Source organism: Staurois parvus, unplaced genomic scaffold, assembly GCF_062004578.1.
Source record: "Staurois parvus isolate SC_StPar_1 unplaced genomic scaffold, SC_StPar_1.0 ptg000048l, whole genome shotgun sequence".
NCBI lineage: Eukaryota > Metazoa > Chordata > Amphibia > Anura > Ranidae > Staurois > Staurois parvus.
Genome location: NW_028317844.1, coordinates 5,032,954 through 5,059,273, shown reverse-complemented (window position 1 = coordinate 5,059,273; position 26,320 = coordinate 5,032,954). Strand labels below are relative to the sequence as shown.

The following is a 26,320-nucleotide window of genomic DNA, read 5'->3' as shown; positions in this document are numbered from 1 at the left end:
CGGGATCGTTCCCCAGCATGGACCGGCTGAGTGATGTGACGGTGAAAATTTCCAACCTTTAAGACAATATGCACAACCCTCCCACAGTGGAAACATCATCGTATCTCTTTTCTGGGACTTTTCACCTCCATGACTATTGAAATGACTATACATATATACATATATATATAAAATGTTATATCTCTTCGAGACGTTACCGATTTCAGTATCTGTATTATACCTTAAACAACTCCAAACGGATATCTGGAATTTCGTATGGGACTATAAAAAATATAGAATATCTAATTCGGTTTGTTTTGCCTCTCAGAATGATGGCCCTTAAATTAGAATCCCTCCTTACTTCAGAGTTCCCAACGTTCAAAGAATCCCCTTTTAAATCAGAGTTACCCTTTACAATACATCAGAGACAGCAGGGTTTGCCTGACAGTGCAAGTTGGAACAGCGTGGACCCTCATGTAAAGGGGAACTCTGCAGAATCTGATGTAAGGGGGAATGTTGCGGACCCTGGTGTAAAGGGGAACTTTGATCACTGAGCCCCCCCCCCCCCCCTTACATTAGAGTTTGCAGAGTTCCTCCTAATCTCAGAGTCTGCAGAGTTTCTCCTTGCCTATAAGGGTGAACTCTGCTGACTGATGTAAGGGGGGATGCTGGGAACTCTGATGTAAGAAGGGCTCTTACATCAGAGTTCCTCAGAGTGGGTAAGATATAGGGGTTCACTGATGTAAGAGGGGAGTGAGGACACTGATATAAGGGGGAACCTTTATAAAGTGGCTTAAAAAAAAAAGAATCACCTCCCCTTTAATAATCGCATTTAATTGCTTTTCAGCCTGAAATGAAGACAGACACAGTTTTTGTTTTATCCAGCTGTATTTACTTATAGCATCCAAATGAAAGATATAACACCAACATGTCAGAAAAAAGTAAAACATATAAAACCAAATCACTGAGTTGGAAAAGTATTTTCCAACTCAGTATTTTGTTGAACCCCCTTTTGCTTTAAAGTAAAACTATAGGCAACATTTTTTTTCATTTTAGATAGAGTAAGGCTGGCCATACATTATACAATTATCTTCCAATTTTCTGCCCAATTTCCTTTAGATTTACCTTCAATTGTGTAGAGCAAGGGCCTGCCTAATTGGATACAACTGAAAGTGTTGTTTAGGTTTGTCCTCCTATTATATGGTTTTTTAAACCAAAAATCTCCAGATAATTGTATAATGTATGGCCAGCCTAAGGGAGGGTTAACATCCCTGTCAGTTTATTTTTTGCCATCTGTGTCCCATTGGGGAGAATTCCCTTCAGTAGCCAAACAGGAACAGAGAGGAAATCACCGCAAATTAAGGGAATTCCTAGGGGACCTCCAGGTCAACAGGACTAATGTTCCCATTGGAAGATTTCCCCTCTATTACTTATCTGGGGAGAACCCAAAATCTGAGATCTTCTTTTACTTTCAATGATAATGGTAAACAGAACAAATAGAGGGGGTCAGTCTCCCTAAAAGGGGCACAGACAGGAATAACAGTTGCCAGGGGTTCTAATCCATATCCACTCTGTCCAAAACTACAGACTTTAGTCTGTTGGGATTTGTCTCTACTAACTTTGCATATCTAGACATTGCAGTATTTGCCCCCTTTTCTACTGGTAGTTATCAGTTGGAGCTGCTTTCGAAAAATAGGGATCCCCTGTCTTCTCTTTATACTAGAATCAGAGACGTGGAACTTATGGATACACTCACTGCACAAATAATACCTTACATAGACATAACAATGGCTGGGAGCTTGGCCACACCCAAGAGGACTTTGCGTAGCTTGGTTTTCCGGCTTTGCAACTGTCCTCCTTTTCTAGAAGCAATTAGGAGGTTTGCAGAGCCGAGAGACCTGTATTCTCTTTCTCCTCTTACATCTGTTAAGCGACGCCTAATGCCATGTAACGGTTGATTTACTCAAACTGGTGCACTCAGAATCTGGTGCAGCTGTGCATGGTAACCAATCAGCTTCTCACTTAAGCTTGTTCAATTTAGCTTTGACGAAAAAAACTGGAGGCTGATTGGTTTATGTGCAGAGCTGCTTCAGATTTTACACTTTCCAGCTTTAGTAAATCAACCCCTAAGCTCTGGTTCACACCGAATGCTGCTTTGAAATCATGCTATTTCAGCTGAAGTAGCACAATTTCAAAGCTGCTGGTCAGTGAGATTTCATTACAGATGTCAATGCAAGTTGCACGTGAAATCGGCAAAAATAGTGCAGGACCCTTATTCAAAATTGGTGCAAATCGGAGCTGCACCAGTTTGAACGGTCCCATAGGCACAAATAGGGTGTGGCTTCTCATGCGATTTTTGAACTGTCAATTCGAATGACAAATTGCATTGGTATGAACAGAGGCTAGGGCTGATAAAGTTAGACATTGTTTTCCATTTTTAATAAATACATCTGTTGTGAAAGAAATAGAGGAGCTAGTCCTCCTTCTAACATTGCCAGTTGCCTGGCTGTTATATCTGACCTGCAACAAGTATCAAGGTCAGGAAAGTGAAGAGAGGCTAGAAATATTTATCTGCATTTATGTTCTTGGTCATAACATTAAAGCAAGTGGATAGACTGTAAGCCAGGCTACTAGCAACCTCCATGTTTCTGCAATGATTGGATTTACCTTGAAGCTTGGCATGACAAGGGCAGGAAAAGATGTCATTGCTATAGTACAGGGTGTAGTGAATAACAAATATACTGTAAAATCATGCTTTTGTGTAGTGTTGCCTTCTTTGAATTCTGACCTTTTACAACAATCCATTTTAAGCACATGCATTTTATGAACATGAAAGTGTGAACTAAATTTTCATTTGCCAAACTAATTCTTACTTTAAAAAGACCTTCAGCAGTATGTACTTTGCTTGTTGATTGATTACCTTGCAAAGAACATTCATATTTTATTTTTAAAAAAGTGACCTCGGATGTTAGATCTTTTTTTCATATAATTCTTGATTAAGCAAAATTATGCACATGCATTTTTTTCTTCCTGTGATTCTGTTCATGACTGAATATTTGCATGATGCACATCTTTAAATCCTGCCAATCTTTTACAAACCTACAGCATCTAAAATTATATACTGTTGTGAGGGAGGGGGGATTTTTATTATAGATTTCCCTTTCTAGTCTTGACATCTAAGTGATATTCAAATATTTAGAAAAAACTGATTTATATTCCTACTTTAGTTCTGGCTTTGCTGTGTTTACATGAATCGTTAACAGCACTATTTCCTTAATGTAAGAATAGAAATGATAAAGCTGACATTAACATTATGTATATAAAGTAACAGACTGGAACTCAGTAAATACCAGTGGAGCAAGCAGACCATCAGGTTAGAAATGTTAAAATAGATGTGTGCTGATTTGTATTGGAGTGGCCTAAGAAATGGTATGACTAATACCATACTTACTAGACCTCTACTGGTAACAAACTACTGTGGTAATTTTTTTGGTTGGGGAGGGGGGAAGACTGAATTATGGTGGTAGTCCGGACTTTTTTTTTTGTCAGAGAATAGGTGCAGGAACTCACCTCTTCTGATTCACTCTGGTCTCTGCCCCCTACTCACCTCTGAGCACCATCCCTTGGTTCCACACCCTACACACCTCCCAGTACAGCCCCTTTTAGAGAATACAGATCCAAGTGTCATTTGTATGGGATTTGTTACTGATAACAAGAAAAGCAGTGAAATAGATCCCCCGCAGCCAGGAACAAAAGACCCTCCCAGCAACAATAAATCCACCCCAACAACAATAACCCTGCCAGCAACAACAGATTTCCAAGTAGCCAACTTCAATAAACCCTTCAGCAGCCAGCAACAATAGACCCCCTCCCTCAACAGTAGATCCCTACCAGCAAAATATATTCATCCCAACAACAATAAACCCCCCTAGAAACCTAAGACAACTGTAGCAACAATAGAACCCCCACCAGAAACCATAGAATCCCCCAGCAACAATAGATCCCATCGAGAAACAATAGATCCCCCAGCAGCCAGCATCAATAGACCCTCCAACACACCCCTGCACCCCTTGTCATTACATACACTCTGTGCTGGAGGTTCCAAAACTGCATCCCCCCATGTTCACGCTGAAAAAAATCCCTGGTGGTAGTCATGTTAGCTGTAGTATTGATAATGTGGAACTTCCAGGCTTTAGTGATAATCAGTATATATAGTACTCATATTTGCTCACTGGCTATAGTTTTGATCATTTCTTACTGCAGTAGTGTTTTTAAACAGAATTTTTTTTTTATTAAAATAACAAACATGTCATACTTGGGTGGAGCCTTACGTGCTGACGTCACGCCACCATGTCCGCAACTTCGAGCGGTGGCCATCTTGGTATGTGTTTATAACACGTTATATATCTTTCCACGTGGATTGTTTTATACTCCTTTTAAATAAATACTGCACTAAATATCGAACCCTGGGCTCCTGTGGTGAGCTTTTCTCTTTAGGAGGATTCCCCCTCTTTTGATTTGAAGTTATACTAGTACTTATTGGAGAAGTCCAGTCTGCACGCATGGATCCTTGAGATTTTCACCTATGTGATCAGCATAAATGCTACTTTACCAGTAGCTTTTTGGTGAGTGCATAGCCATTAGAGGTGGTGGATTCCCTCACTGGATTAAGAGCACTTTTTTGGAAATTCAACACTGGTATTGCTGTGCCTTTTAGTACCATGGACACTTTCATCATTAGTGTTTTTACACTCTATTTTATTATTGGATGGACATATATGTATCACTTTATTATTGTTTACACACTTTATTGGCAACTTTGTTCATGTATATTTTACATAGTCAAACTATTTCTGTACTCCTGACTGTTACCTATCTGCAGGGCTACGCAGTCCCTGAGTCTAATGGTGGTAGGCCATTGGCTGCAACAGGATTTACAGAACTGATTTGATAGAGGTTTTTAGATTGGGGTGTTAGGGTTGACTTACTCACTTTTTTTTACGTCAAGTATTCCAGCTCCACCCTGCTAAAGGGGCCTTATTGAGATAACTTATTTGGGCTTTTGGATCCCTCACCAATGTACTGGTTTTATATCACAGAGAAAGGTCCATCGGTTTCCTAATAGAAATGGCACGGTGATTGTGTTCTGGCGGCTTGTATAATATTGAATTATAAATGGCTAGCAGTATGCAAACTCAGTTGAAGTTCTTCAGGGTTCTCTGCAAGTTCTGTGTAATTTCACCAGAACTGATTTGATAATGGAAATTTTATTTAGTTTCCACCCTCATCATATCTTCTGATTATCCCATCACACCTATTGGGGATAACAACCTAGTATATATTGATCTTTGCATTTCAATAGTGCCTCTGCATTTGTTACTCTTAGCTTAACTGCTTTATTATTATATGTCAACCTCACTGTCTTCTAATACAACAATAGAAGCACTGCATCCCATTTGGTGCAACCTTAGTAAAACAGGCTTTTGGTTGAGTGATCAGCTTCCAAAAATACATTCTCCAACCTGTGCCTCACCTGGAATACTTAGGTCTAATCCAAGACATATTCCAAACAAACGTCTTCTTTCCAAAGAAGAAACTGCTTTCTATCAGACCTGACACTTGGCACTTGGGGTCAAAGAGACATTCCTCTGTGGCATTCTCCATGAGAGTTCTTGGCTCTCGTGGTAGACTTTTTTGATGCTGTTTCATTCACCTAGTTTCATCTGAGACCTGTCTGACACAACATCTTGTCATGGAACAAACATGCTCCTTCTCTAGACCTACACATGCTCCTGCCCAGCCAAGCAAAGAATGTCTTAGTTTGGTTGACCTCCAGCCTAGCCTTATCAATGGGGAAGTCTTTTCTTGCATACCACTGGAAAGTGATAGCTACTGATGCCTGTCTTTCAGGTTGAGGATGACTGTTTCAGTCCCTCACAGTTCAGGGAACATGGTCATCACTGGATGCTAGTGTGATCGCTGTGATTGGTCACAGCGATCACATGGTACATGGCCAAAAGTTGCCCTGTACCATGATCTGTGATTTGCTGTGTCACAGATCTTGCTGCTCCACACTCTTGAGAGCATACATGAGTGGCCAATGTGGGAGGACATATGAGTAGGGCCACCCACATCGGTGCTGGTCCCTTCTGGCCGTATATATGAACTGGCTGGATAGGAGGTGATTAAACACTGAAATGTCCTCAACAAGAATGGTCACAGTTTTGAAATGGCTGGGTCCAACATGGAAAGGATCCATTTCTTGACAAATGCCATTTGAAAGTTTTGTAAAACTATATTTTTATTCTACATTTTCCAAACACTTGTGACCAAAAATGCAGTCTTCAAAAGACCCACTATGCCTCTTTGAAAATACTGTCCTGGTGCTCCAGAGCCTTCAAAAATGTGATAGGTAGTCTGGAAATTAGATCCATAATTTATGTCCCTAGAGTGCCTGAAGGTGTCCCTTGGATTTTTAGGGCCCCTCTATATGGCTAGGCTGTGAAAAAGTCTCACGTGGAATTGCCACATTTGGAAGGAGTAGCAGAATATGTTTTGGGGTGAAATTTTAAGTATGCCTATGCTGTGTGTTAGAAATACAGTATCTTATTAATTGACAACTTTTGTGTTAAAAAACAAAACAAAAAAATTGTCACTTTGTTTCCTGCATTTTACAAAAACGTGTGGCAAAAAGGACATTTTCAAGAGACTCACTATGCCTTCTAAAAATAGCTTGGGTTGTTTGCTGTCCAAAATATGGTAATTTTGTGAGTGTTTTTACTGTACTGTCAGGACATAAGCACTTAAGTTATGCTCCTTGAAAGCCTGTAGGTGCTCCTTGAATTTTGAGCCCCTCTATGATCAAGGCTGTGAAAAAGTCTCACACATGTGGTATCCCTATACTCGAATGGAGTAGCAGAGTGTGTTTTGGTGTCTAATTGTCAGTATGCCTATGCTGTGTGTGACAAATAACTTCATATGACACCTTTGTGAAAAAAAAATAAATTCTTCTTTTTCCAAAAACTTGTGACAACAAAAAATTTGCAACATCATAAAACTCACCATGCTTCTTTCTAAATACCTTGGACTGTCTACTTTTCAAAAAGGAATCATTTGAAGGGTATTTGTACTGTCTTAGCATTTTAGGGCCTCAAGAAATGAGATAGACAGTCAGTACATCAGGATTGATCAATTTGCATGTATACAGTGGGTATAGAAAAGAATTCCCCCCTTTAAAATAATCCCATGTTTTTGAGCCTGAAATGAAGATCGACACAGTTTTAGTTTTATCCAGCTGTATTTAGTCAGTGCAACTTAACATCCAAGTGAAAGATAAAACACCAACTTGTCAGAAAACAAAATTCAAAAACATAATCACTGAGCTGGAAAAAGGATCATCCCCTTGTGTCAGTATTATTTTGCTGTACCAACTTTTGCTTTAATTAGTCTTTAGTCTATTTGGATATGGCTCTCCTAACTCTAGCAATATTGGCCCACTCTTCTTTGCAAGTTGAGTTAAATTTGATGGTGACTGTGGACTGCAGTCTTCAAGTTATTCCACAGATTTTCAATGGGGTTTAAGTCCAACTGTCCCATACAAGTCACATTTGTGGAGAATTGTTGATATTGATATTGTTGTCACATGCACACAATGACCACTCTTTGTCATAAATTGTTGGAACTGCTTCAGAGTTGCCATAGGCCCCTTGGTAGCCTCTCTGACCAGTTTCCTTTTTGATCCAATGTGGAGCAACATCCCGATCCAGGGAGGGTCTGTTTTATACCAAATACCTTCCACTTCTTTATATTAGACTCCACTGTGCTTCTAGACATTGATAAAGGCTTTGAAATTTGTATCCATCTCCTTACTTGTGCCTGTCCACAACTTTATTCCACTATGGTGTTCTATATGGTGAACTATGGTGTTCTATATGTCACTTGAATGTTATAAGTGGCACTGAGTAAATACAGCTGGATAAAACAAAAACTGTGGCTGTCTTCATTTTAGGCTGCAAAGCAACAGCATGTGAATTTAAAGGGGGTGATTTTTTTCTATACCCACTGTATGTACCATAGTTTGTAGACATTATAACTTTTGTTCTGACTAAATAAGGTACACTTATTTTTTCCACCAAAGAATTGTAGCAGAATACAGTTTGGCCCACATGTATGAAGAAAGATTCTTCTGTTTGCAAAGTTTTATAAGAGAAACTAAGAAAAATGTGTTTAATTTTTCAAAATATTCAGCCTTTTTTCCTTTATATAGCAAAAACTAAAAATCCAGTGGTGATTAATTATCACCAAAGAAAGCTGTATCTGTATAAAAAAAAAAAAGATACTGTACAAAATTAATTTGGGTGCAAATTTGCATGCCTGAATATTTGTCATTCAAAGTGTGGTGGTGGTTAAACTTGCCTAGTTGATAAAAAACTAGAAATCCTTTCCAAGTCCCTTTTTTCTCTAGCAGGCCCTGCTGTGCAATCTACCATAGCTGGCATAGCCATCTGCCAGACCTTTGGGGTCTGAATGTCTTCCTGGCACACTCTTAACTATTTTGCAACAGTTAGAAATCATTTATGTTGCCCTACACTGCTGTGTTGATCCCATATCCAGAACAAGTCTCATCTCTCTACATATGAGGAGGACTCTTGGTTAAAGTGGTTGTAAAGGCTGAAGGATTTTTACCTTCACGGATTCTATGCATGAAGGTAAAAAACCTTCTGTGTGCAGCTCCCCTAATACTCACCTGAGCCCCCTCTTGATCCAGCTATGTGCATGAGAGCCTAGGCTACAGGGCACCCTCTCCTCACTGGTTGAGACAGCGCTGGGAGCTCTTGGCTCCCACTGCGGTCAATAACAGCCTGTGAGCCAAAGAGGAGAGAGTAGGGGGTGGGGCTGAACTGTGGATCTATGCAAGCATGCACCAGTGCCCCTTATAGCAAGCAGCTTTCTATTGGGAGCATTGGTCAGCGGGGAGGAGCCAGAAGCATCGGTGGGGGAAGAGGATTAGGGCTGCTCTGTGGAAAACCACAGCACATAGCAGGTAAGTATGAGGTGCTTGTTCATTTAATAAAAAAAAAAAAGCAGAGCCTTTAATAACACTTAAATGTTAGTCTGCTGAACAGCAGTGCAAAATATGCATATGCTCTCTGATTGAGAATGCCTTTTCGGTGCTTTCCTGGACAACTTTAAGGTGTCGCTGGATGAAAGAATATTTTTTTACTCCAGTGAAAGAAACCTATGGCTAAAACTGGCAAGCCTTCTTCCTCTGGAACTAAGTAGATTTACTTTCATTTCAGGCTGACCTCTAAGCCCAAATCTAGGAATTTGTTCCCTCTCGAACTTTGAACGCCAAAATCTTCCAAACCTAAGAGCAAGTTCTCCCCACAATGAGAGTACACCCCCAATTCCCAAATTGGGAATGCCTGTTAGCCTTTGATACCATTTTGACCAAAACCATATTGAATTCATGGCTGAGATGTAGCATCCAGGAGCTACAAGTGAAAAAGTTCCCTATTGAAAATATCTTAATCAGTCATCACTTCCTCCCAGGAGACTTTCTGGCCTCCACGGACATCAAGGAAGCCTCCATCTTTCTGGTGCATCAATGATGCCTGCGATTTGCTGCAGGTACGCAACACTATCAGTTAGTTGCTCTTTTTTTTGGTTTGGCCACTGCACCTCAAGTTTTCACCAAAGCACTGGCCTTATTACAAGCCTTACTATGCTCATGGGGCATTCCCACACTGGGATACTTGGACGACCTCTTACTGAGGGAACAGTCAGCACAAGCTTTATCTGTGAATGTTCTTCAAACTGCGCTCCATAGCGTCATTTGGATCCCAAACATTCATAAATCAGCGCTGGAACTGACCCATTTCTTGGAGTATCTAGGTCTCCTTCTAAATATTGCTCCGGCAACGGTACTTCTTCCACTAAAAAAACTCCTGACCATCCTGCCCTACGATTGGACAGGAGCCATCCTGGTGTCTCTGATTTACACTTTGGACCGTTACAACTCAACATTCTGGCTGCATAGCAAAAGAATGCACATTCTCTGGACAATCACATGTGCCAGATACTCAAGACCAGGTTATTCCTGGCTTGATGGCTCACAAATCCAGTTTTGGAGTCTGGTAAATCCTACTTTCCACCAGTCCAGAGCATTCTCATGATGGATGCCAGCCTGACAGGCTGGGGAGGAGTCCACCTGCTTTACAGTTGCTGTAAAGATGATTTTTGGTATGAAGCACTGAAAATCCATTCCAGAAATATCTGTCTGACTTTTCCCCAGTTCGGTCTGGATCAACAGTTGGCCCTGAGTACTATTAAGGGAAAAATCTCGGGTCAGGCTATTCTTTTTTAAAGACCAATTGCCTCTTATTCTTTGGTAAAAATTTCTGTACAGGATGCCGCTCACACACTCCTGCCTATATGTCCATCTGTAGCTCCATGGGACCTCAACCTGGTTCTAATGGCTCTTCAAGAACTGCCCTTTAACCTATCAGAGCTATCCTTCTCTCTGCTCTCACAAGGTGATCTTTCACATTTCCATAATCTCTGTGAGATTATTTTCCAAATTGGCCTTGTCCTGCAAGGGCCCTTTTTGTTTTCTTCAAAGAGACAGGTTTGTCTTAAGGTCTTGGGCCTCCATTCACCCTAAGGCAGTGTCTTCCTCCCACCTTAACAAGGACATTGAGCTTCCATCCCTGTCCTGCTCCAATACATCCAAAGGAGATTTCTTTCCAATGTTTGAATTTGATTTAGGCTGTTTGAGTTTATTCCTCAGCCATGCCTTCTTTTAAAATAACTGACTACCTCTTTGTCATTCCCTAGAGGCTTAGGCTGCTTATAATTAAAGCATACCAGCTTAAGGATATTGAGGTGCACTCTACTAGATCAGTAAGTGCTTCTTGGGCGTTTTAACATCACACCTCTGGTTCCCAGATTTCTAAGTTTGCCACCTGTTCTTCTGTTCACACATTCTCTAAGTTTTACTAGGTGAATGTTCAGGCCTCAGCTGAGCTTTGAGCTGCAAGAAACCCCAATTTTTACCTGGTAGCTATGTGGGCTGGTTGGCAGTTTGTTTGCTGTGTTGCCTCTCCCCCCAGACAGCTTGTGGATGTCCTGTACATCTCCGAATTCCTTCTTACTTTGTGCCCTTAATGATCTCGAGAAAAGGGTTTTACAGCAAGTCCAGAATGTCGCTTTGCCGTATAGAGCAGATGGGTTGTAATTTGAAAATTATTTCAAGGGTTTCATATTTAAAAGGCCATTGTATACTGTTATCGGAGTTTATCACACATTGGGATCTTCCAACATCAATTCCAGTGTGAATGTCACTTTCTAAAAAAAACCAAATGCAGCATATGTAATTGCTCCAAAAGCCGTTTGCGTCACAGTGCTTAAAAGTAACCTTCAAGGTCTGCAGTTATGTTTTTTTTTTTTTTTCAAACCTTGAACTACATTAAGGATCCTTTCCATGCAAATATAGCATCATTTGGGCATTTTATAAGCTGTAAAGATTCTATTTATAAATAATTCAATGTACAATTCTGACACGTTCTTACAATTATATTGAAAAATCCAGTGTGATTTATTTCTATGATGGGCAGCACAGTGACTAAATGGTTAGCACTTCCGCCTGGTAGTACTAGGGTCATTGATTCAAATCCCAAGCATGGCACCACCTGCCTGGAGGTTGCATGTTCTCCCTATGCCTGCGTGGGTTTCCTTCGGGGTACTCCGGTTTCCCTCCAAAGACATGCTGGTAGGTTAATTGATTCCTGTCCAAATTGGCCCTAATATGTATGAATGTAAGATAGGAACCTTAGATTGTACGCCCCTTGAGGGTTAGGGACTGAAGTGAATGTACAATATATATGTAAAGCCCTGCGTAAATTGACAGCGCTATATAAGTACCTAAAATAAGTAAATGATGGTTATGGTCATCCAGTATCCATAATGCAGTATTTATCTGATTGTGGTATTTTGTGAAAACTACTGCATTGTGGCCACTTGGTGGCCCTTACCATCATAAAAAATTATCATATTAGACAAAATACAATGATTTTTACTTGTAGTTGTATATTCGTCCCGCAAATGTGGTATTAATAGACCCTCTAGTGTTACAACACCTTCAGAGATCTCAGTTTTTATTTTTGAAATTTGGTGCTCAGTCCTTCCTCCTTCACCCCTCTTCTCCAAAGGCTGCAGATAGCTTTAAGGGATGCCAACACTGTTGCTTTTCTTATTATAAAGATTTTTTTAGATGGTTATAATAAAGGCAGACCTTTCCACTTATCTGTCCGTTTGGGAAAGGTCATTGTAAGGCCTATATCAATTTTTAAACAATAAGAGCAAGTAAGAGTCTGCAATAAAGTTTGCTAAACTTTTCATGAAGTATTGTATATTGTTCATTCAGAGGAAATTATCATTTTCTTACCCCCAAAAAATTTCACTTGTTAACCATCTGTGTGTCTCACTTCCTATGCTTGCTTTGCTTATTGAACAAGATGTTATGAAATTATGTTCAAAATTAAGTTACCTTAACGTAGAATCATCAATGATTAACTCCTTAAGATACGTTTTCTACTGCTGCTGAGTCATTATCGCATTAATGTAAATTTTTTTGTGAGGGTGCAATTCTCCATGCTCTTTTTCACCTTTTTCACATACCTACGATGAGATTGGAGCAAGCCAGGCTGCTTAGTATGTATTACTGTTTTCAAATGACTACTGTCTTTTCAATAGGTACATTTACAGTCAGGTCCATAAATATTGGGACATCAACACAATTCTAACATTTTTGGCTCTATACACCACCACAATAGATTTGAAATGAAACGAACAAGATACACTTTAACTGCAGACTGTCAGCTTTAATTTGAGGGTATTTACATCCAAATCAGGTGAACGGTGTAGGAATTACAACAGTTTACATATGTGCCTCCCACTTGTTAAGGGACCAAAAGTAATGGGACAATTGGCTTCTCAGCTGTTCCTTGGCCAGGTGTGTGTTATTCCCTCATTATCCCAATTACAATGAGCAGATAAAAGGTCCAGAGTTCATTTCAAGTGTGCTATTTGCATTTGGAATCTGTTGCTGTCAACTCTCAAGATGAGATCCAAAGAGCTGTCACTATCAGTGAAGCAAGCCATCATTAGGCTGAAAAAAACAAAACAAACCCATCGGAGAGATAGCAAAAACATTCGACGTGGCCAAAACAACTGTTTGGAACATTCTTAAAAAGAAGGAACGCATCGGTGAGCTCAGCAACACCAAAAGACCCGGAAGACCACGGAAAACAACTGTGGTGGATGACCGAAGAATTCTTTCCCTGGTGAAGAAAACACCTTTCACAACAGTTGGCCAGATCAAGAACAGTCTCCGGGAGGTAGGTGTATGTGTGTCAAAGTCAACAATCAAGAGAAGACTTCACCAGAGTGAATACAGAGGGTTCACCACAAGATGTAAACCATTGGTGAGCCTCAAAAACAGGAAGGCCAGATTAGAGTTTGCCAAACGACATCTAAAAAAGCCTTCACAGTTCTGGAACAACATCCTATGGACAGATGAGGCCAAGATCAACTTGTACCAGAGTGATGGGAAGAGAAGAGTATGGAGAAGGAAAGGAACTGCTCATGATCCTAAGCATACTACCTCATCAGTGAAGCATGGCGGTGGTAGTGTCATGGCGTGGGCATGTATGGCTGCCAATGGAACTGGTTCTCTTGTATTTATTGATGATGTGACTGCTGACAAAAGCAGCAGGATGATTTCTGAAGTGTTTTGGGCAATATTATCTGCTCATATTCAGCCAAATGCTTCAGAACTCATTGGACGCCGCTTCACAGTGCAGATGGACAATGACCCAAAGCATACTGCAAAAGCAACCAAAGAGTTTTTTAAGGGAAAGAAGTGGAATGTTATGCAATGGCCAAGTCAATCACCTGACCTGAATCCGATTGAGCATGCATTCACTTGCTGAAGACAAAACTGAAGAGAAAATGCCCCAAGAACAAGCAGGAACTGAAGACAGTTGCAGTAGAGGCCTGGCAGAGCATCACCAGGGTTGAAACCCAGCGTCTGGTGATGTCTATGCGTTCCACACTTCAGGCTGTAATTGACTGCAAAGGATTTGCAACCAAGTATTAAAAAGTGAAAGTTTTATTTATGATTATTATTCTGTCCCATTACTTTTGGTCCCTTAACAAGTGGGAGGCACATATGCAAACTGTTGTACTTCCTACTCCATTCACCTGATTTGGATGTAAATACCCTCAAATTAAAACTGGCAGTCTGCAGTTAAAGCACATCTTGTTTGTTTCATTTCAAATCCATTGTGGTGGTGTATAGAGACAAAAATGTTAGAATTGTGTCCATGTCCCAATATTTATGGACCTGACTGTATGTTAGCGAACTGGCACTTGGGGGATGGCTTAATCTAATTTGAGATGCTGCTGGAAAAGCATATTTATTCAAAAGAATTATCATTTAGTATTCATTTTAGTTATAACATTCAAAATACAAATGATTATAGTATAGAAAAGAGTTTTCATTTTTTAGGAAGCTATTTAGATCATAAAAATGTCCATGCTTAAACGAGGAATGTCTTGAACCCATAAAAACAAAAACAAAGAACTGGAGAAAATTTAGCACATGGTCTAAATTGAATTGTCACCCAGTATATCTTATAATCGTAGTAACAAGAATAGTTGGAAAATCATAGCATTTATTGGAACTAACACCTAAAAAAAGGCACTGAATTAGCAACACAATGTGTCCAGCTGCAGCATAAAACAGATGTTGCACATTAGGATAAAATGAAGTCTGCTAAACACTTATAATTTCACATCTGGCATATTGTAGCTAAACAATGTTACTGCAGGATGGAGCATCTTTAAAAGTATATCTTTGTTCTTGGCCTACCTTTCTACCAGTTAAAAGTAGCAGTCTCTTATTATCATGCAAAATCTAAATTAAATCTAAATTAAATTTAATTAAATAAAAAGTACTACCAAAAGTACAGATAATCTTAAAGTTATTCAGGAAAGTTTGATGTATTTTAGAGTCTTTTGTTCAAAGACAGTAACCTTGTTAAGGTTGTTTGTTGCTTGTGTGTTTTATGTTCTTTATTACTAATTGCAAAACAGCAGTGACCACTTGCAGAGAGTTTTTGAATAATAGTACTGGGAGCAAGAAAATTATGTGCAACTCATTTGACCATGTATATAATAAAGATGTATGCGAGCGCAAGATCAAAAAAGCAGCTGGCATACGAGGTAAATCTCTAGACCTCCAAATAATCCAATATAATATAAATGCAGCACTAGAAAATAATGAACAATAATAATGATAAATTGTAAGAAGTGGGCGCTTACACAGCGCTATAAAGTGGTATAGTGGTGAATCGTCACGTTAGTGAAGTATCGAACGAATAAAGTCAATAAATATAAAGTGACTAGTGCATAATAAGGAGAAAATGCAAATCAAGTCGAAATATAATGGTGATCCGTGCTGGTGATCTCTATGGCGAGGGCCAGTAATATGAATGCACTCACCAGAAGCGCAAAAGGTATGCGCATGTGCATATACATCCACCAGTGGTCACCTGGGTCAAGGCAAGGGCTGTGGGGTCATCAGGCACATCATAGGCACACAAGGCAGCACCACTCCCTCACAAGACACTCTCTGCTCCCAGGGACAGCTCCAGGTAAGTGTTAGACCACCAGATCAGAAGCATCAGAAGTTGGGGGAAATCTCCACCTTAGGGGCTCGCATATAACAAGCCAGAAACAGATAGGTACTGATAGTGTAGTATTTTCTTTAGAATCTAGCAGAGTAGAGAAATGAAAAGCACTCACATGTAAAAAAGCACAAGTAAAATGGCCACTGGCCGTCTGCGGCGTGACGTTACTCTGAAAGGCTCCTCACTGACGCGTTTCGTGCACCAGCATGTTATCAAAGGGATGACATTTGACCACGGTTGGATATATTGAATAAAATCTAAAGAGCCTGTGCTGTTCAATATTCTATAAATGCAAATCAAGTTTTTATGGTAACCACTTGAGTTTCTGAAAGCTGAATTCTGTTTGATTGCCACAGCCTATGCACACTATCAATCTTTGCCCTCTTGTATTGGAAAAATAATATTTTCCTGAAAACCACAAATTTTTCCCACATTAATATGCAATCTGAAGAAGTTGCTTGTCACTGTGTATTTGAATATATAAAATAATAGAGATCCGAATGGGTAATGAGAATTTACCATCAACAGTTTCATTAAGCCTGTTGCCCGCAGATTGCATTATTCCCTTTTTGGTCATTTTTGTATTTAACATGGCTTAAAGTGGTTAAAATTGTCTGAAACAATGTACACTTTTATATATGGAGTTTGTTAGTTTCTTCCTGTTTGTGTGTCCTTTGTGTATTTCTTAGATTTGTCTAGTATACAGCATGCAAAAAAGCCTGTACTTTGCCACTGCTCTCAGAACAGGCTATGTGCAGCACAGTGATTGTCATTACTACTTTTTCAAGTTAATATCTAGATTTTAAAAAAAAAAGGTTTCTGTGCACACAAACTAGCTATGGCTATGGAATATATTTAAATGAAGGGTTTTATTTAGCTATAAAAGAAGTCTCACCAAATTGGCACTAGAGCTTACATAAGTGAGGTATTAATATTACAAGTTTATGTCCTTCAGAGGCATGGACTGGTGTTGATCATTCAAAGGAATGCAGAATATGTTAAAGAAGTCTCATGAGGATTAAACGTTTACCTGCTACCCTATTGGTTCATGTTTATATCTTTGTCTCTGATTGTAGAAATAAAGGCCGACCAATTCTCAATTAAATCAGATCTTTATGTCTGTTTGGATTGCTTGTTTGCTCCATCCCCCTATGAATCCCAATTTGTGAGCATTTTCTATTGTGCAGCTCAAATGCCTTTGCCCATATCAGCACATAAAGTAAGTATATAAGTTATATACCGTATTTTTCGCTCCATAAGACGCACCTGACCATAAGACGCACCTAGGTTTTAGAGGTGAAAAACAAGAAAAAAAAATATTCTGAACCAATGGACTGCAGACATAGTACAGGGGATGACCAGAGACTGCGGACACAGTACAGGAGATGACCAGAGACTGCAGACATAGTACAGGAGATGACCAGAGACTGCGGACAAAGTACAGGGGATGACCAAGAGACTGCGGACATAGTACAGGAGATGACCAGAGACTGCAGAAACAGTACAGGAGAAGACCAGAGACTGCGGACACAGTACAGGAGATGACCAGAGACTGCGGACACAGTACAGGAGATGACCAGGGACTGCGGACACAGTGCAGGAGATGACCAGAGACTGCGGACACAGTGCAGGAGATGACCAGAGACTGCGGACACAGTGCAGGGAATGACCAGAGACTGCGGACAGTGCAGGGGATGACCAGAGACTGCGGACAGTGCAGGGAATGACCAGAGACTGCGGACAGTGCAGGGAATGACCAGAGACTGCGGACAGTACAGGGAATGACCAGAGACTGCAGACAGTACAGGGGATGACCAGAGACTGCAGACAGTACAGGAGATGACCAGAGACTGCAGACAGTACAGGGAATGACCAGAGACTGCAGACAGTACAGGAGATGACCAGAGACTGCGGACAGTACAGGGGATGACCAGAGACTGCGGACAGTGCAGGGAATGACCAGAGACTGCAGACAGTGCAGGGAATGACCAGAGACTGCGGACAGTGCAGGGAATGACCAGAGACTGCAGACAGTGAAGGGGATGACCAGAGACTGCTGACCTTTGGGGAGGGAGGGGGAGCGGGTACCTGAATTTGACAGGTACCCGCTCCCACTTCCGCGGAGTTGCCTTCCCTCTTCTTCCCGGGCCGGCTTCTGTGACAGCCGGGTGCCCACTGCGCAGGTGCAAGAAGCGCTTCGCTTTGTGAATGGCCCGGCGCCTTCTGTGACCTTTCATGTGTCCCAGAAGACACCGGATCATTCACAAAGCGCAGCACATGCGCAGTGGGCACCCGGCTGTCACAGAAGCCAGCGCGGGAAGACTGTGCAGCGCTGGAGCGAGGAACAGGTAAGGCCCTGCAGGAGAGAACAGCTGAGCGGCCGGCCCGGTATTCTGATTCTGACATGGTGGCGGCAGAAATACCGGACCGGCCGCTTTACATTCGCTCCATAAGACGCACTGACATTTTCCCCCCTTTTTGGGGGGGAAAAAAGTGCGTCTTATGGTGCGAAAAATACGGTAAGTTGTTCTTCTAAAGTGATCTTGTGGGCTAACCTTATTTGCCCCAGATCCATAAAGAAGAAATTTCTGGGTTCCTCCTTCCATCCACTCAGACCCCCTATCACAAAAAATGCACTCTGTTTTCAAATATTGACTAAATCTTCTGTGATTGATGTGTGACCCACCTCATCCTGCTCCCTCTGGTTTCCTATTGACCAGCAAGGTCTCTCAATGCATTTGACAAGCAGAAGCGAAGTTACTGGGGGTCATAGAAAAAAAAAGACTGGGCGTTGATGCTTGTATAATAGATGCTAGAACCTTTTCTCTCTAAAAAAAATCCAACCCCTAAACCAAAAATAACAATAAAATAAAATAAATAAAATATAGTCCAAGAAATAATGTCTAAAAATTACTATCCAAATATAAATCGTCCACCAAAATATTCCAATCCAGTGCATCCAACTTTATCCTCCATTCCAGATCACGTGGTACCTTGAAAAAAATAACTAAAATAGTGTATTACCTTCAAAACTTCAATGTATATACTTTGAAATTTAGTGTATACTTTATTAATGCAAAAAATAATTATTTTGCATTAATAAAGTATACACTAAATTTCAAAGTATATACATTGAAGTTTTGAAGGTAATACACTATTTTAGTTAGTTTTCGAGGTATCACGTGATCTGGAATGGAGGATGAAGTTGGATGCACTGGATTGGAATATTTTGGTGGACGATTTATATTTGGTTAGTAATTTTTAGACATTATTTCTTGGACTATATTTTATCTATTTTATTTTATTGTTCTTTTTGGTTTAGGGGTTGGAGTTTTTTATAGAGAAAAGGTTCTAGCATTGATTTTTTGCTTTCAAGGGTGAAAGTATGACTTTTCTTAGGGGAGTTTGTATTTAGTCCTTATGTGATTTATGTAGTTAAGGAATTGCCGAGTGATTTATTGCTTGTATAATAGATCACCTGGGTTATGGTGCTCTGAATATATATCAAGGATGCGATCCAACCTTTGAACTAATTTTTACTGTTTAGGGAAAATTCTAGTTTTGTTCAGACAAAAAATATTGCATACAAAATTGCTATACAAGCCGTTTTGAAATTTATTGTAATTAAAACTTATCTTTCCATGTCAATCTACAACTGCTGTAATTTTCTAGAACTGTCAAAAATATTAAATGCAATATGGCAACATATCCATTCCTGTTTCTGTGATTGGCTGACTGATTTTCTCAGAAGTCTGTACTAAGATACACTAAGCACTATGTAAAATGTTATGCATCCCAACAGTAAAAATTTCATTTTGGTGAGATGCTCCCTAAGGCTTGCAGATAATGCAGCTTTTCCCATGAGGACACTGAGAGTGCATTAGGTGGTTATAATGAAGAAAGACCCTCCCATTTAGGAAGCAGTCTGGAAAGGACAGGGTGAAACATACAGCAATTTATTTAGAGCAGAAAAAGTTAGGAACCCTTAACAAAGTTTGTTAATATGCTTGAAATGTACATTGATCACCCAGAGGGAATTGATCTTTCTCAACAAAACTGGGGTTAAACTTTAAGGTAAACATGGTTCAAACATTTCATAAAATGAATACATGGTCTAATGTTAAGCCCTAATTCTAGCTAAAGTGTATGTTTTATCATTTACTACAGTTTAGTAACAACTCAATTCTTTGGATTTTCCTTCAGGTTTAGTTCTTATGCCAATGGTCATCAGGACAGACAGCATGATTTTTTCTAGAAGGAACAGACAGCAGTAGAAACCTTCCCAGTTCTATTCCAAATAAAAAGTTGCGCTTGTACCAGCAGCAGGAATGTCCCACATATAACCAGCAGAAATAGGTCCTATACTGATATGTTTCAAACTAGGCACAGGACTTTCTCAAGAAACCAGTTCCTGATGATGGTATCTTAAGAATATTATTTTGCATCTTGTTGTGTAGTATTCCTGTTGCTGGTCCAAGTTTTTGCTTTGGTGGAAAAGAGCAGAGCTAGTAATTGAGATGCAATTGTGGAGCCTGAACTGACCTGAGTGGTATGTGAAATATTTGACACTGGATGTCGATACACTTTGAGTTTTTAGAAAAAGTGAAGGCTTGGGTCAGGACTTAACTGATCTTTATTGTTATCTAGATACTGCATTTTATATAGTTTGATAAGTGTGCAATCTGGTATCTGGCTGTCATCTCAGGACCACCTTTTCAAAACATTTTCAGTACTATACTAGGAAATGTAAATATTACTTTGTCTTTCAGAATAACATATATGTATAAAATGCACTTGTGGTTTATATAGCTTTTATTTTATGATTTTTTTAACTTATTACCATGGCTTGATGAAATGGTGAACAGTTAAAGTTTGCTATAAATGTCAGTTAATATATAAACAGAATGTTCAAAATAACTCTTCTGCTTCTTGTCTCATTTTAGTTTTTCTCACAAAAGAAACCTCCTAAAGGACTTTATGTCTTTGGAGATGTTGGTAAGTTATAGAATTATTTAATGGAATGTTATTTCACTGTTTCAGAGCTTGCATATATTACATTACTGCTTGCTACTGATTTGTTATTTTACTATTTACAGTATACTGTGTGCTTAAAGTATAAGACATCTTAAAGCAGAGCTAAACTTGCATTTCCTTTTAATGGTCCCATCTCTTTCTGGCATCGTTTGCAGGGTGCATGCAGAAGAGAGTCAGTCATTCTGGCACACAGGGACTGTGCTGGCATGCCTCATCTGCAATAAAGAGCCTATCTGCTTGCAGTTTCTGGCAGTGGAACTTTACTCTCTCAATCAGCATTAACTAATTGTAATCCTTATGCTGCTAGCCTTAGTAAATAGATAGGAAGTTTACTTGTTTTAAACTTTTTTTATCTACATTTTTTCAGTTGGCTTCCTGTTTTTTTGGCCTATACCAAAATTATGTCATACATCCAAAGAATCTTCATGGGCATTTTTTTTCATCTGGAGGAGGGATTTTCTCAGCAATGAAGTAAAGGGCAGATTGATCCCAGAAAGTAAACGCTACATTAATCATCTGCCCTTACTCAAGATGGCCGCTGCTAGAAATGTTAGGGGGTGTTTTTCAAAGTGATTTCTCAACAAAATAAAGCATGGAGGGCATGGATTGATGGGCATGGAGTGAATTTACTTTGAATATTAAAAATAAATTAATGTTTTCAGTTTGTGGTGCAGTTAAGTTCCACATTAATTCTGCTGTTGACTGCTTAAGAGTAATTAAGATTCATACAGCAGAGTAGATTACAGTATTCTGTGTCTGTGGGCTCCAGGGTCATGTTGGGATTGAAAATGACTACTGGATTCCTGATCATCTTGGAATGAGAGAGGATGTACAGGAAGAAGCAAGGAATTTTTTATTTTTTTTGTAGTGTTTCATGAACAAGATTGTGTAATGTGTACTATTACAGCTAAAACATTATTATACCATTGTAACTAGCTGATACATGCCATCATTTTTAACCACTTTACCCTCACCCTATAGCAGTTTTACTGCTACAGGACTGCTCTCCTGTGCAAAATCACGTATTTATACATGATTTTGCACTTCCACCTCACGGGGGGTGCATGTGTGCCGTTGGTGGATCGCTTCTGCTGTGAACTGTGAGTCCCAGCGAGCAGATGTTTGCCGACACCCGCAGATTGTCAGGCAGGGAGGAAGAACAGAGCTATACCTATGTTTACTGTTGTGACAGGAGGGAGTGATTGATCCTATGTCCCTGTAGAGCTGGGAACACGATCCATCACTTCCTGGTACCAGCGCCATCTAGTGTACACCAAGCACATAGCGAGGCACACAACCCTTTGATCACCCTAGATATCAACCCCTTCCAAACCAGTGTCATTAGTACAGTTATCAGTGTATATATTTAGCACTGATCACTGTATTAGTGTCACTGGTTCCCATAAAGTGTCAGTTAGTGTAAAAATTTCTGCTGCAATATTACTATAAGTTGCTGATTGCTGCCATTACTAGCATTAAAACAAATTACAGTATACGTCCCATAGTTTGTAGGCGCTATAACTTTTGCTCAAACTAATTCTTATATTATTTACCAAAAATATGTAGCAAAATACATTTTGGCCTAAATTTAGGAAGCATTTTTTTTTTTTTTATTGGGTATGTTTTATAGTAGAATATAAAGAAATATGTTTCTTTTTTTCAAAATTGTTGGTAAATTTTTTTATACCGCAAAATAGTAAAAACCGCAGAGATGATCAAATACTACCAAAAGAAAGCTCTATTTGTCAAATTGCCTATTTGACAAAAATTTCATTTGGGTAGAGCGTTGCATGACTGCGCTATTGTCAGTTAAAGTAACGCAGTGCCATATTGCAAAAAATGGCCTGGTCAGTAAGGGGGGGGTAAATCTTCCGGAGGGCATGTAGTTAGTTAATTCTTAGATACAGCAAAGGTTTTGATAGTGGTTACTAGATGGCCAAGTTTTGAGAAATGTACTTTCTCTATTACACATAGTGGACATATATCTTTTCCGGCCTATGTATCTTCAAGATATTTATAGATCCTTGTCTACAGTTTACATTGTACAGGATCTTTAGTGACATGTTAAAGTTTTAATTAGTCAAAAGTGCAGTGAAAAATTATTTAATGTTAATACCTTATTTTCTTATTTCAAGGTACTGGCAAGACCATGGTTATGGACATGTTTTTTGCACATGTTGAAGTGGAAAAGAAAAAGCGAGTGCACTTTCATGGATTTATGCTTGATGTACATGAAAGTAAGTTAGTTATATCAAGACTTTTTTGTAAGTGCTGTCCTAGGCTTGTTTATAAACTATAAAGTAAGCTATGGACCCTTTGTATCTGGTTCCTTCCAAAAAGCATATGTGGAACAACCTGTTATGCAAAAGATAACTTATAACCTATACTAATTTTACAGTGTCAATAAAATAAATGGACAATATGCCTTCTGTTGTTGTTCCTTACAGTGAAAAGTCACTTTTAACCACTTGCCTATTGGGCACTTTTTCCCCCTTCCTGCCCAAGCCAATTTTCTGCGCTATTTCACTTTGAATGACAATTGTGCTGTCATGCAACACTGTGCCCAAGCAAAATTTTTATAATTTTTTTTTAGACAAATAGAGCTTTCTTTTGGTGGTATTTAATCACTAATGGGGGTTTTATTTTTTCTAAACAAAGTAAAAATGACCAAAAATTAAAAAAAAAAAAGAAAAAAGTTTTTGTTTCCAAAGTTTTGTAAATAAGTGATTTTTTTTCTTCACTGATGTGGCTGCATTGATGGGAACTGATAGGCAGCACTGATAGGCACTGATTGCCGGCACTGATAGCCATCCCTGATGGGAACTGATACAAAGATCTTATGGGCACTGATATGAAGCACTGATAGGGGCTACACTGATCATCAGTGCCCTGATGATCAGTGTAGATGTCCCCTCTGAGAAATGCTGCTTACTGGCTTTCCTCTCTTCACGTACTGTCAGCATGAGGAGAGGACTGCCGATAGCCGGCATTTCCTATTTACACTGTGATCAGCTGTGATTGGACACAGCTGATCACATGGTAAAACAGCTCGAGCACGGTGCGCTTCACAGGGGAATGTTCTGTGAGGACATCCATGGACGTTCTCCCTGAACTAGCAGACCGCACTGTAGCTATCTTTTGGCTATAGCGTGGTTGGGAACTGGTTAATATAACAGCTAGTGGGGTTCTGTGTTAGTGGTGTTTTATCTAAAGAATTTTTGTATGTCAGTGACTTTCACCATTTACCTTTTAAGTATTCTGTAGGTGACAATGTTGAAGTCTTTTTTTTTCTTTTCATCCAGGAATACATCGTCTTAAGAAAAGTTTACCAAAAAGGAAAGCAGGATTCATGGCCAACACCTATGACCCTATTGCCCCTATAGCTGAGGAAATAAGTGAAGAAGCCTGTTTGTTGTGTTTTGATGAATTCCAGGTGAATAACTTAAAAACTGTTTTTTGGTCTTTGCTTAGGGTGCTTCATGTATTCCAGTTCAGTTTTTTGACATATGTAGGACTAGGTTGCTGATCGCTGTGGTAGGTGAATGTCAACAATCCTTGATCCCTTTGTGGTTTCCAATTTAGTAAACGCTTCTGTGTCAGCAGGGCACTGTCTACTGACAGTTCTGAATGACTGCAAAACAGTCACTCGCTTCTCCACTTATGTCTGTGGTGCAGTTTCCATGATCACTGTGTTTAAATACTGTAGCAGTGAGAGAAGGAGAGAGTGCACACTTATGCAGTGGAGGACTATGCTTTTATTTAGTCTCTGCTATTTTTTCTGTATTACCATGGTACATTTATAATGTGCCTCATTAGCTGTTTCAAAAGCTTCTCGTTTCCCACAAAACATGTAAACTAAACATCACTGTTACTGACATGCACATTTTGATATTTTGTCAAAGTCCATATTTAAGCCCTCATCTGAATCTGTGGTCATGTTCCTGGTCACCTGTGCAAATAGCAATGACATGTGCTTATGATAGGAAGGACAGAGGTGTATGGGACTTATGGGCTGACATTACCTCCTCTGTCCTGTGAGTGAGACAAGATGAGAGCACCCAATGAGGGAATAACTAGGTCTCTGGTGACAGAATGGAGAAGAATTTTTGTTTGCTAATTCTATATCAGTGAGTTGTTTATGAGCTGAATAGTTCCAATATCTCTGGGACTTCTGCATATAGTGGCAAATGAAAAACAGGTTTTATTGTTAAGTAATGTTATGAAACATGTTGTATGCTTAATATGCTTTTAACTTCAATTAAGTAATGGGAAGTTACCTTAGACTTAAAGAGAATGGTTTCTAGTGTTTGTAATATCGGTGACAAGGTACCTGCTAAACAGAAGACAAACACACAGAACAGTCTGAAATTTTCAGCAAGATGCACATCATTTGCGCCAACACTAATTACTGGTTTTATATGCTTATATTTGCTATTCATTACGTGGCTCTGTACCAATCAGCAGATGACAGAGTCTCAGCCACTTACACATGTAAATTAACTATTAGATTTTTCTTTCCCCTTTTTTCTTACTTAAGTGAGTCATAATAGAAAGCAACTCTAGGTCATAATAAATCTTTTCTCTTAAATGCTAATGAAATTTCTCCATTCTCTTCATTAGTAGACTGCCATTAGTGGTAATTTGTAGCCTTCGCTTTTGTTCTACGGTATAATGAATGCAGAATACTATAAAAAAGACTATTACAAGAATACGTTGCTCATTGTTTTCCTGCTTACTTCTCCCGCTCTGAAACAGAGCTGTAATTTTACAGTATAAGTAAGGGGATAAGATCAAAAGAGAGTAAATTGGCAAGCAGGCACATCAAGTGACTCTTGCTTTATTAATTAGATAGCTTTTACAAATCAATTTATTCTCCTAAGGCAAAAGGCATTTGAATCTTGCCGCATCAAAACACTACATTACAGCCCAGGGCATATCTATCCAGCTTTTTTTCTTCTTCATCAGTCTTAGATCAGTGTAGTCCTCTCAGTCATATAATCCAAATGTTATTACAGAGCATTCCAAACACTGGTTCAGAAGTAATGTTTAGCTCGACAAAAAAGAAAATCATTACAACTGTGTTATGGCAGAAAGAGGAGTTAAATGCACGTAAATTGCATGTCAATTATCTGAAGCTGCTCTATATTGCTTTATACAAGCATGTATTTTGCTAGTTGAGCCTCTGGTTAAGAGTAGCATTTTAAAATGACACCAGCACTTTTTATTTCTGTTTTTTTATTCCCATTAACAGATTCTGAGTATGATCTAATGAAGTTTAGAGGCTTTATTAATATGATACTGTTTTCATTTTGATTATTTATTGTCCCTTCATTCAATACTATGATCCACATTGGCTAGATTTAAAAGGGTGGAAAGCATAAAAATGTTAGAAAGCGTATTTCAAATTTGTGCAATATTGTGCATATTACATTGACTTTTTACATTTTCTCCTCTAGTCTAAGGCACCCAGAACTGAGTGTTATAGTAAAAATACATGTCTAATTTATTGTCTTCAACAATGGGTGTTAAACATACAGTATTTGTCTGTTACTATT

The 26,320-nt window shown here is 39.2% G+C and overlaps 1 protein-coding gene across 1 annotated transcript in view; it reads left to right on the top strand.

Moving 5' to 3' along the window:
- AFG1L (AFG1 like ATPase) overlaps positions 1–26,320 on the top strand; it is a 154,163-nt gene that overhangs the window by 25,288 nt on the left and 102,555 nt on the right. Inside the window, exons 3-5 of the mRNA XM_089664829.1 lie at positions 20,675–20,726; positions 22,901–23,002; positions 24,068–24,198. Of these exons, the coding sequence (XP_089520955.1) occupies positions 20,675–20,726; positions 22,901–23,002; positions 24,068–24,198 (285 nt within the window). The remainder of the gene's footprint in view (positions 1–20,674; positions 20,727–22,900; positions 23,003–24,067; positions 24,199–26,320) is intronic.